This window comes from Gobio gobio (assembly GCF_949357685.1).
Source record: "Gobio gobio genome assembly, chromosome: 4".
In the NCBI taxonomy this organism is placed as follows: domain Eukaryota; kingdom Metazoa; phylum Chordata; class Actinopteri; order Cypriniformes; family Gobionidae; genus Gobio; species Gobio gobio.
The window spans coordinates 24,282,291-24,298,594 of NC_137100.1; the positions used below are offsets into that span (position 1 = coordinate 24,282,291).

The following is a 16,304-nucleotide window of genomic DNA, read 5'->3' on the forward strand; positions in this document are numbered from 1 at the left end:
AATCACTTTTAAATGGACAAATTAATAGACATATTTAAAGTTGTTTATTTAATTTGTGTGTTTAAATGTAGTTTAATAAAACAATAAATTAAATAAAAACATTATAAATGTATAAAATGTACTGTCCAATGGGATTTTTTAACTCGATTGACAAATGGATAAAGACAATAATTTGGCAAAACTTGACAAAACAGCGTTTGCCAAATGCTTTTTAAAAAGCGATTTAAAATGTGCATTTAAAATGATTTATTAATTTACTTTTTGTTTTATTAATATTCATTTTAAAACATTAATTAAATAAACAGTTTTAAATATGTTTATTTATACATTTAAAATGTTTTTATTGTATTGTTTTATTGTTTTATGAAACTACATTTAAAAACAAATTAAATAAACAACTTTAAATATGTCTATTCATTTGTCCATTTAAAAGTGATTTATTTATATAGATTTTTACGTTTGAATTATTACATTTATAAATTGATTCTTCATTTTATTTTTAAGTGGCACTCCTGGTCCTCCATAGACTTGTGGCTTTTCTTACTAAGACCAATTACATATTTGTATAAAACTACATAGCAACCACATAGAACACCCTGGCAACCTCATTGCAACACTCTAGCAAACACTAGAACACATTATGGAAAAAAGCTGACCATACATCTGTACCATGCGTATAGGACTGAAGTTTGTCCAAGTCAAAGTGAGCCCTGAAATTGAGAGTCAAAGAAGGTTCCAGCTTTCCTTGGATTTGATTTAGTTTTTGGGGTGCTGTCATTTCTGAAGGCTGCTCTTTCATCATTTTCACTTGTCATGAAAATGTCCCTGCCATATTGTTGACCTCATATCTTTGAGCTGTTATCGCATGCAGTGCCAAACCACTCAAAAGACTGTCAAATGTAGAAAAGTGCCTGGAAACTTCATCCTCAGTCTCCTATTTTGAATCCAAGCAGTTCTTTAGGTATTAGTATATCATGTCATCAGACGTCAATGAGAGACGAACATAATGAATGTGTTTCTGTGTTTCAGAGTGAGCAGGGTGATCTCTGTTACTGCTGTTCAGAAACTCCAAGCACTCAGTGCCAAGAGGAGAAGTTGATTAAGATCTACGCAGGTCATGCATGTGGCACAATGAGAATCCTGCTCAAGGTGTGTGTGTGTGTGTGTGTGTGCATCTTTTTAAATAAGTATTAAAATATTTTTACTACTTCTTGGTTGGTTGATAGATAGCTATAAGTAGTAGTGTAATTAGGGATGAAACGGTATGGAAATTTAACATCACGATTATAGTGACCCAAATTATCACGGTTATCAATATTATCACGGTTTTGTTCAAGTTTTATATTTGAAAATCAACAAACAAACTAAAGCAGCTCTATGCACTTTTTTAAGCAAGATTCTGTGGGATTTTCTTCCTTATAATGGCCGTCGTCAATATAGCAACGCATAAATAATAATAATTTCTCGTAAATATAATCTCTAATATTAGCTCTGTAAATATATTCTCAAGCAATATTCTCATCAGTGTTCAGCAATGATGCATTTAAATCTAGCATGTTTTGTGTAAGAGCCCAAACAGTATCCTAGAGAAATAATGCATATCCATATTTCCATATGATTTGACAGTTTATTTTATTAAATATCAAAATGACTGCATCATACCTGACACCTAGATGATCACTTTACAGCCAGTTTTATGACTTTCATTGTCTTCAAATGCTATTAAAGTTTCAAACGTGTATAACGTTACCAATGTTGTGTGTAACTTTAGAGACGGTCCCTAAATTCACCAACTTTATGCCAGTCACATCAGATGCGCTGTGGTTCTGCTGTGTTTGTTTGAAACTATGTTCGCTGCTGAAATAGAACAAAAACAGTCAACCTCTGTATGATGAGTGAATCTCTTGCGTACATCACACACACATCTCTGCTTTTAGTGTAGATTTCAGCATGTGAGCGGCGCGCGCTCTGAACAAAATTCCGGATAATCTGAACGCCTCTGATTATGAGACATTGCATTCATAAACTCAATATAAACACGTGTGAGTGGTTATAATGTGCAACGCGATTATAACAGATGGCTTTTGAGAAGACTATAATAAGTTCAACAGCAGAGTGGCTAGTGAGCAGCCGAAATAACGTTAACTTACACCCGCAAACGGCGGTTGTTAATGGCAAACCCTGATTATTATCCCTTAAATGTCACCCTAGTCTTGTCTGAACTTGTTCGTTCGCTTCACGTTATATTTCCCAGACGTAGTTTTGGTATTGAGGTCAAAGTCCACTTGCCTTGCGTTCGTAGTTTTGAAGTGTTTTCCCTATTACAGCGACTTTATTCTGGCATGTTCTGCAGACAGGGTGACCATCTTCGATTAAGTTTCCCTCAGGACTTTTGTAAAAGCCAAAATATGACAACGCCTCAGATTGGGTCCTTTTAGAGGCTGAACAATCTCCAGAGTGCTGTCACTGCCTTCTGCCATTTCTTCTCATTCAGAAAACAGCGGTGCGCGCAACAGACTGAGGCTGACTGGACAAGATTTACCGCGAGTTTTAAAATCGTGATAATCACATGCGGTTTTAATGATAATTAAATTTTATACGATATTACTAACCGTCACTAAATTTTACCATGGTTTATCGTGAAACCGGTAATCGTTTCATCCCTAAGTGTAATAATATTATATATTTATATTTTTATATACGTTATATAATTATAGATAGATAGACAGACAGACAGATAGTAGAGAGATAGATATACACTCAACGGTCACTTTATTAGGTACATCTTGCTTGCTAGTACTGAGATGCTTTCAGAACTGCCTTAATTCTTCGTGGCATACTTTTAACAAGGTGCTGGAAACATTGCTTTGAGATTTCGGTCCATATTGACATGAAAGCATCACGCAGTTGCTGCAGATTTGTCGGCTGCACATCTATGATGCGAATCTCCTATTCCACCACATCTCAAAGGTGCTCTATTGGATTGAGATCTGGTGACTGTAGAGGCCATTTGAGTATAGTGAACTCACTGTTATGTTCAAGAAACCAGTTTGAGATGATTTGAACTTTGTGACATGGTGCGTTATCCTGCTGGAAGTTGCCGTCAGAAGTCCCAGTAGTTCAGCAGTTTCTGAAATACTCAGACCAGCCCATCTGGCACCAACAACCATGCCACATTCAAAATCACTTTTCTTCCCTATTCTGAAGCTCAGTTTGAACTTTAGCAGATCGTCTTGAACATGTCTACATGCTTAAATGCATAATTGCTGCCATGTGATTGGATGATTGGATTAGATTTGTGTTAATAAGAAGTTGAACAGGTGTACCTAAAAAGTGGCTGGTGAGTGTGTGTGTGTATATAGACAAACAGCAGAGTAATATAAGAGACATCAACAGGCATATAGGAAATCTTTTGTTTAGGAAATTATGCAGTTTAGTATTATTAGGTCATTATATGAAAACTATTTGACTGCAGAATGCCTCGACTGACCAATCAAAATGAAGTATTCTAGAGAGCCATGTACAGTAGATTCTGATGTCATAGAGTTTTCTCTCTTCCAGAAAGTGCTCTTTGCACTGTGTGCACTGAATGCTTTGGCCACGGCTGTGTGTCTGGTTGCTGCTGCACTCAGATATCTCCAGATCTTCTCAACCAGACGGCCCTGCATGGTGAGAAAAAAATCATATTACAGAAAATATGATATATACACAGTCAAACCATAATTTATTCAGACATTTTCTCACATTATCACAGTTTATTCGCTATAGTTTAGAAAATGGTAATTCAGTATGACAAGAACTGGTGACGCGCTTTATATATATATATATATATATATATATATATGTTTTTTTAATTCAGTCTGTGGTGTAAAAGGTTGCATTAGCAATTAAAGAAAAAACACTTAAGCAAAACATGGTCAGGTCAAAGTGTCTGAATAATTTTGGGCCCAATTTTTAATAAATGTTACTGGTACTCACACTGTATGAAGAATTTTTAGGTATAATATGAGTTTACTTTATTTCGTTATCCTCACTTACATAAATGAACTATAGTGTCCTGCACCCACTAGTAACAAATTATATCTGTATTTTGTATATATATATATATATATATTGCAATAATTAAATTCCTGATCAGTGTGTGGCATAGATTATTAACACATTTTAGAGATGTGTCAGATATTTCTAAGCCCTGGTCATGTGATATAGTGGTTTGATTATGATCGTCTTTGGCAGGAAGAGGCCAGGCCTGTTCCAGAGGAAGTGGAGGAGCAGACTCATCTTCCTGACCCTGACGAATTTGTAGCTCCCGCACCTCCTCCTTCATACTTCTCCACCTTCTATTCGTACACCCCTCGCCTGGCTCGCAGGTAGAATATACTTTCATTTAATTATTATGACTAAATAAAATGTAAACATTTGGAATAATCACAATTAAATATAAAATACATAATACATCTTTTAAATAAGTAATATAGATTGTAATAATGTACAACTTACAGTATCGTTCAAAAGTTTGGTAATATTTATAATGTTCTTGAAAGTCTCATATGCTAAAAAAAAAAATCTATCTTGGGTGAGAAATACACTACCATTCAAAAGTTAGTTTTTTTTAAAACGCAGTGTCTATTTACACCAAGTGCAAATAGCGCGCGTGCCTTGTTGACAAGTGCTATTTGCACTAGCTCCGCCTAACAATAACTGTTTGGGCCCAAGCTGCAACCTCCCCCTTCTTTCATTTGAAGCCGATACGGAAGTGACTTAAACTGCAAATCATCGACTGGCCGCTAGAGACAAGCTCCAAAAGAGAGCAGAATGTCATTGAGCTCTATGTTAAAATGCATTTTTACAGCCTGGTACAAATTGTGGTTTTGGTCTATATAGCTAATTTTGCCCTTCATGACAACTGTGAGGGGGGTGAATTTTTTTATAACTCATTTGTTTACATTATATAAAGCCTTAAAGTTAAGTTCTGCATAATTAAGGGGCATGGTCACTTTGAGTGACAGGTGGACTTGCGTTTGTCTGCTGTCTGTTAGTCATCACGTCACCTCAGCTTCAGCCACATCCCGCCTCTTTGCCCACACTGACAAGATGGCAACGGCCGACTTTGAGGCTTAAAACTGCTCTTCAGAACGCTATGGGTGAAGTCACGGACACTACGTCCATATTTTTTACAGTCTATGGTTGGGCCAAACAAGATAAAAAAAAAAAGATGAGCATATTTCAATGTCTTCAGTGGCGTAGTCAGTGAAGCGTAAGGCTCAAGGATCTAGGTTTTGATGCGATCAACCCGGGTTTGAATCCATTCATAAAATTATGAATTATCCGGCATCCATTTAATAATTTTAATAAATAAAATCATTTACACACTATGTTATTATTGCATCCTGTTAATGTACAACAATACTGATGTGCAAGTACTATGTATCTGTCAAAATAAAGTATAAGCATCTAATTACTATTTACACATATTGCAAACTGCTTCTTTTACATGGTGGAAATAGAATATATCACCATTTTCACTTAGTATGCTATTTCACTTAGTAAATAGAATTTAGTTGCTATTTACACTTGGTGTAAATAGCATCTATCGCTATTTGCACTTAGTGCAAAAACCCGCTGCCTTTTTAAAAATGGTTTTGAAAGTCTTGTATGTTCTGCATTTTGTCAAAAATACAGTACAAACTTTATTAGTGTGAAATATCACAATTTAAAATAACTATTTTTTTCAGTTATCATCATTACTCCAGTCTTCAGTGTCACATGATCCTTCAGAAATTATTTTAATACGCCGAGAGATTATTAGAGAGTTCAAAAGAACAGCATTTATTTAAAATAGAGTATTTTGTATTTTTACTGTCTCTTGATCAATTTAATGTGTCCTTGCTGAATATTAATTTAATTCAATAAACTTTTAAATCAAGACACAACCAAGTTGTATTTACAGGGTGTTGGATAGGTTATGCTAAACTGACTCATGGGCATTTATTGAAGGGTGAAGAAGCACCAAAATGTAAATACTATACTACCAGCTTGTCTGTAAAACATATACTTTTGGACTTTTTTTTTTATCAGGACAAAGAAAAACGATTACAATTTTTTGCACAAGTACATTTAAAGAATCTTTTATAGAATTGTACTCAATTTGTACATGTACTTATGCGCATGTGCGCTTTTCTGGAATTGCGCTCTCACGCTAATTTGCCCTGTTTAGTAAATCTGGCCCTATGTTGTTAAATGTTTAATAAGTATCTGCCATGTAATAGCCGATTATGCTGATATGGTAATAAACTCAAATACTCTTACTACTACTACTTTCAATAAACATAACGGTAATTAACGGTAGTGTGTGTATATGTAAGCTAAGTTTCCTTCAGCCTTAAACACTCTCCACTTCTGAATATATCTGTTTTCAGATCAGGTGAAAATATCTATTACAGTAACATTGCATAATTTAACTGTTTTCAATACACTATAAAATCTTTTAAGCATTCCATGATCCCGCTGAAGCATTAGTTTTACACACACACACACACACACACACACACACACACACACACACACACACACACACACACACACACACACACACACACACACACACACACACACACACACACACACACACACACACACACACACACACACACACACACACACACACACACACACACACACACACACACACACACACACACACACACACACACACACACACACACACACACTTTGACCTTGATCTCTTAACCAAAAATACAGCAGGATTTATCAGATTTGTGAGTGGGTGGCTCAGTGTTTGGCAGGCAACCAAAATGTTTTGGCAACCTAAAACAGGATTGAAGTTTGTGTGTGGGAAAGCATGATATACTCCTGTTTCATTGGATGTTCTGATCAAACTCTAATTGGTTTATCTACAGTGTTTACTGTCGTTATATTTTCTCATGGCTTGTTTACAGTGTAAATGTGTGTGTGTTTTGACAGGATGTTTGGTGACGGTGTGATTCCTCTTCCTCATATATACGGTGCCAGAATTAAAGGAGTGGAGGTCTTCTGTCCTCTAGACCCTCCTCCACCTTATGAAGCTGTTGCATCGCAACCAGCAGCTCAGGTACTGATTCATATAGTGATCATATGCCATCTGCATAATCATCTCTGATGAAAGTCAAAAGCCATTTAGCATTTACAGCATTTATTCATGATAGCATTTCAACTTTTTTGTAAAGCAGACCTTACACCCTTTCAGCGAACATGGCACCGTGTCCTGGTCCAGCAGGCTTGAATTGGCAACAGCCCAATCAAATACAGCCCTTGTCCGCTCACTGACCTTCTGTATTTATATCAGGCCCAGAATACTGAGGTGCAAATGACGGATCTGACCGAGGTCCTCACAGAGAGTGCAGAGACGGAGACGCCCAGTGATGGTATGAACTAGTTGTATTTTTGCATATAGACCTGTTGAGGTATATAGATCTATATATTTACAGTATAATATATAGGTCTATATACAGTATATAGACCATATATAGACCTATACGATTACAGATTTACAGACTTAAAGGTTCAGTGTAATATTTATGAGGATCTATTGACAGAAATGCAATATAATATACATAACTATGTTTTGAGTGGTGTATAAAGACCTTACATACAAGTCACCATTTTGTGCCGTCATGTTTCTACAGTAGCCCTAAACAGACAAACTTCTCTACAGAGCGCTAGCTACTCTCTGCTCTCTCAGTCGACAGCATCTTTGTCCTTGTGTGTCGGCCACCGTAGCTTCTCTATGTGCTTCGAAAGGGAGGGGTGAGCGGTGGGCGCGCTAAAACTTACACAGTGCACCTTTAAGGCTAGTTCGCACCAAGGATGATAACTGTAACATTAATGATACAGATATAGTTCTAAAAAAAATTCTAAATGTAAAAGAATAGCAGAGTCTACACCACGACTACAACGATAATGGCACAGAGAAACAATATATCAGAATGAATCCTGCTTTAAAGAGCTTGAGCATTTAAAGTGACAAACAACAAAACTGCAGCGCTAATATAGTTATCATTATAGTTATATCGTTCTTGGTGTGAACAGACCTTTACGGTTGTCTCTGAACAGTAAACCATGGCAGGAGAAACTATTTTAACATAGAACAAAAGACAGTTCACCTTTTAAAACAGTGCACCAAAATGGTGTTCCAATCAACAAATAGAAAGTTTTGAAAATCTGGATCTACAAAAAGGAGCTGCTACTTAGGCCTACATGAACGTGTTATTGACACCGCTTATATGAAACCAGTGCCTCTGGTACTCTATATTTAATCAAGATTCTCACAGCGTATCACAGTACCCATCCATAATTATGTCATCTGTGTATTAAAGGAAATGTATTTTTGTGGCGTCAGTTGTATGTCCAGTGTTCCTCGGTAAGGGATTTATTTTTCTTTTTATAGCTGTCTGTATCCTTCAACACATTCAAAGATAGCGTAACATGTTTTTAATTATCCTTCACAAGTGAATATTCAGTCAGCGGACACTTTTCAAAATCCTTTTTGCAGTTTTCTAATTTCTCACAGAATTTTTCATGACCAATTATATGATCAGCATAACAAATCGAATTGGAACTGAATTGAAAATGAACATGTATTTGGTTCATCTTTCTTTTGCTTTAATGAACTTCACAAGTTTGTCATTTCCAAGTTTAAAAGGGATTATAGGATACGTTTTTTTTAATGTGGTCTCACTGTACACTATCGTTCAAAAGTTCAGTAAGATTTTTTTATTCAGCAAGGATGCGTTAAATTGACCAAAAGTGATTTCTATTTCAAATAAATGCTGTTCTTTTGAACTTTCAATTCTCATTCATCATGTGACACTGAAGAATGGAGTAAGGATGCTGAAAATTCATCACAGGAATAAATTACATTTCGCAACATATTCATATAGAAAAGAGCTATTTTAAATTGTATATTTTTTTTTAACATTTTACAGTTTTTTTTTATCTGTATTTTTATCAAATAAATGCAGCCTTGGTGAGCACGAGAGACTTCTGTCTAAAAAATTAAGAGCGATAGATATTTGTTATGAAGTAACATGACATAGCATCTCTTTTTTTTTAGAATGCACGACTCTTAAAAAGTGGTCTCTAGTTGACTTTATAGACTAGGTTTGCTTTGGCCAGATTCCTCTTTTGATGGATTTGTCCAAGCAGTTGCTGATGTAGAACAGACATAAATAGATTAGAAAAAGACTTCTGTACAAATGATGTTTACTCTTTTTATGTAGTTTGTTTGCATGTTTTATTCAGACCAGAGCCATCAGACGGCCATATTGAGCCCCACACCCCCGATACAGTCCGGACAGCCTAACACCGCAGTCTCCTCCAGCAGAAAACCTCACAGACCTCGCCTCCGCAGGTCCAACAGCGACCCTGTCCTGCTGGATTTGACCGCCAAAGGTAAGGGAAGGAATCCTCAAAATGGTCTGATTGGTCAATTGTCAAGGCTGACCCCTAAACTGTACATTTGACAACCAGTTTTCTACATTTCTGTGCTGTTTTCATTCATTGTAGCTCAGTGGTCTCTTTCTTCTTGTATAATAAATGACCAGTTGACCAGCCGACTGTATATTATCGCTTACATTTAGTTTACACATTACATAGAAAATGGCCTTGTTTTCCAGTAAACTTAGATATTAAAAACAAGATATTAAGACTTCATATATTATATTTTACAGTATTAATTATAATTTAAATTTAATTTAATTAAAAATTTGAGGATATATGTTCTTTTCAGGGTGCTTATATGTTTTTGTAGCGTACAGGCAGATTTGTCTTGTTTTAAGCCTAAATATACATAAAAAGTTTTCCATAAAAGGTCGAAGAGCAGACACTGACACAAATCTTTATAATTAGTTTATGAACACTGGCTTTTCTCCAATGACAGATGGAGGTTTCTTTTTACTTGGTGTGTGTATCCAAAGCAGAGGACTGGGTCTGATAGTAAATCTAGAGAAACTATACCTGTCAGTGGTTACTTGAAGCCCTTTTTAAATATAGGAGTCTCAGTGTTACTGTTGAGGGCCAGCAGAGAGCAATTAAATACACTGCCATAAATTGACTTCTCCTTTTCTTCAAGTTTCTTCTTCAAGAAATGCTGTCACTCTCTCACACTCTCTCTCCCACACACAAGTGAACGCTTCTCTTATGTCTGTCTGATGTAGGATTAAAGGTTTATACTTTGCCAGTTCTTATCTGTCTTCCTGTACAACTGATACAGCAGTGGTCTTGGGCATTATACCAACACCAACTGGCTTAGATGGATACATTTCAAATAGAGTGCTTTAATTTGTAGTCCTATAACCTATAAGAGAATTAGGATTTTTGAGTCAAGTGGTTTTGACTGTGTTTTTGGAACAGCAGTACAGAGCAGCCTGTGGTTACTTAAAATTACTTGAAAGCGACTTTGATGTTTTGTCCTACTTCTGAAATTACACGCAGTCTCAGCTTAAATGTGAATATTCAGGATTCCCTGTGGAGTTCAGGCAAAATAAAAGCTTTAATGTTTGAAAATTAAGACCGCCGTCAATATAAGTATTGTTATTATTATATTTCTTAAATACTTGATTTATATTATTTTACAGGTAAACATATCAATAACAATATTTCTTGTTTAATACATTCATTGAATAATAATAATAAATATAATAATAAAATTAACTATATGAATATAAATATGTATATAAAAGTAACATGCATATATATATATATATATATATATATATATATATATATATATATATATATATATATATATATATGACAATAAAAGAATATTACATTATTATTATTGTCTTATTTATATATACAGTGCATCCGGAAAGTATTCACAGCGCTTTACTTTTTCCACATTTTGTTATTTTACAGCCTTATTTCAAAATGGATTAAATGCCTTATTTTCCTCCAAATTTGACAAACAATACCTCATAATGACAACGTGAAAGAAGTTTGTTTGAAATCTTTGCAAATGTATTAAAAATAAAAAACAGAAAAAAAATTCACATGTACTTAAGTATTCACAGCCTTTGCTCAAAACTTTGTTGAAGCACCTTTGGCACCAATTACTGCCTCAATTATTTTTGAGTATGATGCTACAAGCTTGGCACACCTACTTTTGGACTGTTTCTCCCGTTCTTCTTTGCAGGACCTCTCAATCTCCATCAGGTTGGATGGGGAGCGTCGTGCACACCCATTTTCAGATCTCTCCAGAGATGTTCAATCGGGTTCAAGTATGGGCTCTGGTTGGGCTACTCAAGGACATTCACAGAGTTGTCCCGTAGCTACTCCTTTGTAATCTTGGCTGTGTGCTTAGGGTCGTTGTCCTGTTGGAAGATTAACTTTTGCCCAGTCTGAGCTCCAGCTCTCTCTGGAGCAGGTTTTCATCAAAGATGTCTCTGTACATTGCTGCATTCATCTTTCCCTCGATCCTGACTAGTCTCCCAGTTCCTGCCGCTGAAAAACATCCCCACAGTATGATGCTGCCACCACCATGCTTCACTGTCGGGATGGTATTGGCCACTCTACCATACAGGCCTGATTGGTGGAGTGCTGCAGAGATGGTTGTTCTTCTGGAAGGTTCTCCTCTCTCCACAGAGAAACGCTGGAGCTCTGTCAGAGTGACCATTGAGTTCTTGGTCACCTCCCTGACTAAGGCCTTTCTCCCCCGATCTCTCAGTTTGGCCGGGCGACCAGCTCTAGGAAGAGTCCTGGTGGTTCCAAACTTTTTACATTTACGGATTATGGAGGCCACTGTGCTCATTGGGACCTTCAATTCTGCAGAAATGTTTCTGAACCCTTCCCCAGATCTGTGCCTTGATACAATCCTGTCTCTGAGGTCTACAGACATTTCCTTGGACTTCCTGGCTTGGTTTGTTCTCTGATATGGTCTGTTAACTGTGGGACCTTATATAGACAGGTGTGTGCCTTTCCAAATTTACTGAATTTACCACAGGTGGACTCCAATCAAGCTGTAGAAACATCTCAAGGATGATCAGTGGAAACAGGATGCAACTGAGCGCAATTTTGAGTGTCATAGCAAAGGCTGTGAATACTTATGTACATGTGTTTTTTTTATTTTTTAATAAATTTGGGTCCCACTTTATATTAGGTGGCCTTAACTGCTATGTACTTACATCAAAAAATAAGTACAATGTACTTATTGTGTTCATATTGTATTGCAAAACATTTTTGCTGCTATTGAGCTGGGACAGTTTTGGTGGTATGGGTAGGTTTAAGGGTTGGTTACGGTGTAAGAGATGGGTAAACAGTGTAATTATAATTACAGTGTAATAATAATTACAGATATAGTAACATGCTGGTATTTTTTTATAATATAAGTACAATGTAAAAACATGTATTTACACAATAAGTGCATTGTATCAAATGATTAATTTAAATGTAAGTACATAGTAGTTAAGGCCACCTAATATAAAGTGGGAACAAATAAGGCATTTAATCCATTTTAACATAACACAACATAACAAAAACTGTAACATAACAAAATGTGGAAAAAGTGAAGCGCCGTGAATACTTTCTGGATGCACTGTAATCACAATTTTTTTGGGCCAAATTGTGCAGCCCTACAAACAAGCATAGCATTTTTTCCTTAAAATGCATTTTAAATCACATTTAAATTGGAAAAATTGCAGTTAGATTTTCCCACTTAAATTGTGTAGCTCTACTTAAAAGCTTTAAATAAAGTGAAATGAGTTTTCATCTCTAATGAGTGTATATCATTTTACAAATATTTGCCAAAAACATGCACCGCTATATCTCATTGTGATATTTGTTTCATTCTCTACTATAGTAATGAGTTGTGAAGCAGCTACACAGACAGAATTAGGCCCTGGTCCGTCGTCAGTGAATGGAACAGAGCATGGGACGGTTACACTACGACGGGGCCGTGGCAAACGGAAGCCGCGCCCCAACTCCATGGTGGACTACCAGAACTATAGAGACACAAAACTGCTGGTGGCACGTTTTCTGGAGCAGTCCTCATGCAGCTTGACCCCGGAGGTACAGGAGCTGGTCAACAGCATCAAAACTGTGCTGCGCTCTGATGAGGAACACATGGAGGAGGCCGTTCGCTGTGCCAGCTTCATTGATCAGGCAAGACACACAGGATTAAAAATGCAGAGAATTGCGTATTGCTAAACATATTTAGCTTTAGTGCTCAAGTGAGTGATTTGAGTTTTAATCCAGATTGTGATATTTTAAAGGGATAGTTTGTCAAAATGAAAATTAAACGGATAGTTTCTTCCAAAAATGTTAATTCTGCCATCATTTACTCACCCTCAAGTTGTTACAAACCTGTATGAATTTCTTTATTCTGCTGAATACAAAACAAGATATTTTGAAGAATATGGGTAACTAAACAGTTGATGGGCCCGATTGACTTCCATAGTATGGGGAAAAAAAACTATAGAAGTCAATGGCAGTATCAACTGTTGAGAAAATGATTACATAATTTTCATTTTTGGGAGAAACTATCCCTTAACCCTTTAAAGCCTAACATATTAAACTATGGAGCTCATACTTGAGTAAGGGAAACACCTCGATTTTATTCAGAGGCCCAAACTGAGCAAAACTATGCAATTTGGTGCAATTGCTGATATTTCTATAGCCAAAAAGTAAGATGAAATTCGGATTGCTTGTATTGTAAATCAACAAGATCTTTATAACAGTACAGCATTGGCATCATAAGAAAAAACATGCACAGACAACTTCAAATTAAACCCTGCGGCTCGTGACGACACATTGATGTCTTAAGACACGAAACGATGGGTTTCTGCGAGAAACCGAACGGTATTTATGCTATCATTTCACCTCATATCAGACGAATGTCATCAGCTCTCCAGACTGCCATAATTTCCTGCGAGTAAGGTCAAAATACCAGCGCGATCATAGAAATATATACGTAGATTCCTCATTTGATCGATCCGCGCAGGCACTAATGAGACATCTATGTATATATCTATGACCGCACAGGTATTTTATATTTCTCGCAGAAACCGATCGTTTCGTGTCTTAAAACATCAATGTGTTGCCACGAGCCGCAGGGTTTAATTTGAAGTTGTCTGTGCATGTTTTTTTTACTCTAATAGAATTAGACCCCATTCACATGCATTATACGACTTACAGACGGCAACGGCTGGAGTTAAAATGTTATGTAACTTAACTACTTTAACTTACAAGTAGCCTGTAAAGCTACAGTTTCAGAGTAGCTTGGACTGAACACTGAAAATTTGCATATCAAATGTAAAAATAAATGTAGGCCTTATAAGATGAATTTCCTGTTCAGCCATTTTTGTTCCTATAATTTCCTGTCCTCTCAGAGATCTTTTTCATTCATGTTTGCAGGCCATCACAGTTTCAGAGGTTGCCCCAGCTCAATCCACCCTCCCCAGGCAGGAGCAGAACACACTGCCGCTGCGCAAACGGCCGGGCATCCTTCACCTGCGCAGCTGTGGCGATCTCAGCTCCTTCACCTGGGCACAGCCGCAGACAGGGCCGGAGCGCAGGACAGGCACCCATTCTCGAACTAATTCCAGGATGGGCTCTCGGGCAGGATCCCGCCGCCTGGAACAGGAACGCCCACACAGCCTCATAGGAGTCTTCCGAGAAACTGTCCTCTGAGCGACGTCTCAAACGGACTGGATAAGCGTGGAAAGCGAGGAAACAGACTCTGCTCCAGTCGGGTGAAGGTATAGTGAACACCACATGACGGAAGCTAAGCTTTGTATAGAGTACAGATGATTTCACTTCATTTTTAACCCATATCTGTTTTTGTTGTCAGTGTGAGTACTGAATATTATTCATTTTTAATTTTACAGTTGGAATTCTAGCTGTTGCTTGTTTTTATTTTTTTCACATTATTATAATAATACACTGGGAAAAGAAACAATGTTCCTTATTTAAAAATTATGTAAAACATTTAAAAAAATTTGACAAAATATTAAAATAAACATGTATGGCTATTTTTAGATTATGTGATGTGTACAATTACTCATTGCTGATTAAATCAGCATATTGTGAGGTTGGGGATGAATTTTTTTTTATTTAATTTTAATTTTTTATTTCGGTCACACTTTAGTTTAGTCCAGTTCTCATTATTAACTAACTATGACTTTTGCCTCAATAAACTACTAATTGCTACTTATTAACAGATTGTAAGGGAGTTGTTAAGTTTAGGTATTGGGTGGGATTAAGGGATGTAGAATATGGTCATGCAGAATAAGGCATTAATATGTGCTTCATAAGTACCAATAAAAAGCCAATATCCTAGTAATATATGCAGGCTTATAAGCAAAGTTAATAGTGAGAATTGGACCCTAAACTAAAGTGTTACCATTATTTCTCCCAAGATGTTCTTCAGAAATGTAGTGTGCATTATTACTGAATATGAGGAGGCTCATCTGAATTGTGCAAAATTCCAAATTCCCCCTGAATTAAACATGGTTTTAAAATCATCTGCCTGTTGTCTGTTTTTTTTTTATTCAATTGGCATTTCAAACGTGTGGAATATACTTCGGTTACACTTTATGTTAAGGGGGCGTAGATACATTGTACTTACTCAAATAAGTACTGAGCAATATTAATTAACTACATGTGCTTACTCTAGAGTTACGGTTAGTTGTAATTATGCATCATTTACTATGTTTACTATAGTAAGTTCTACGTCACCTTAAAATAAGGTGTTACCTAAACTTACTGTTCAGAAGTTTGGGGTCAGTAAGATTTAAAAAAAAAAAAAGAAATTAACGCTTTTATTCAGTAAGGATGCATTAAATAGATCAAAAGTGACAGTAAAGCATTTATAGTGACATTTAAAGTTTTATATTTCAAATGAATGAAATATAGTTTGTTTTTTTGAACGTTCTATTCATCAAAAAATCCTTAAAAGATGCATCTTTCACAAAAATATTAAGCAGCACTACTGTTTTCAACACTGATAACAATAAGAAAATAATAAGACACTAATAATAGTTTCTTGAGCACCGAAATAAGCATATTAGGATGATGTCTGAAGGATCATGTGACACTGAAGACTGGAGTAATTATGCTGAAAATTCAGCTTTGTATCACAGGAATAAATGACATTTAAAAAAAATATATTAAAATAGAAAACTTCTTTTAAATAGTAATATTTCACAATAGTACTGTTTTTACTGTATTTTTTGTTAAATAATGCAGTTTTGGTGAGCATAAGAGAAAAGAATCGGCAACACTTTATTTTAGTGTCCGTTTCATATGTT

General features: G+C 36.1%; 1 protein-coding gene across 1 annotated transcript in view; it reads left to right on the forward strand.

Annotated features, from left to right (window-relative positions):
• Nucleotides 1–15,518, forward strand: part of fam189a2 (family with sequence similarity 189 member A2) — a 20,014-nt gene extending 4,496 nt beyond the window's left edge. The window contains exons 4-11 of the mRNA XM_079814734.1: nucleotides 1,030–1,149; nucleotides 3,562–3,669; nucleotides 4,237–4,370; nucleotides 6,985–7,111; nucleotides 7,346–7,424; nucleotides 9,301–9,450; nucleotides 12,857–13,158; nucleotides 14,410–15,518. Coding sequence (XP_079670860.1) covers nucleotides 1,030–1,149; nucleotides 3,562–3,669; nucleotides 4,237–4,370; nucleotides 6,985–7,111; nucleotides 7,346–7,424; nucleotides 9,301–9,450; nucleotides 12,857–13,158; nucleotides 14,410–14,685 — 1,296 coding nt within the window. The 3' untranslated portion in view covers nucleotides 14,686–15,518. The remainder of the gene's footprint in view (nucleotides 1–1,029; nucleotides 1,150–3,561; nucleotides 3,670–4,236; nucleotides 4,371–6,984; nucleotides 7,112–7,345; nucleotides 7,425–9,300; nucleotides 9,451–12,856; nucleotides 13,159–14,409) is intronic.
• Nucleotides 15,519–16,304: the final 786 nt, after the last annotated feature.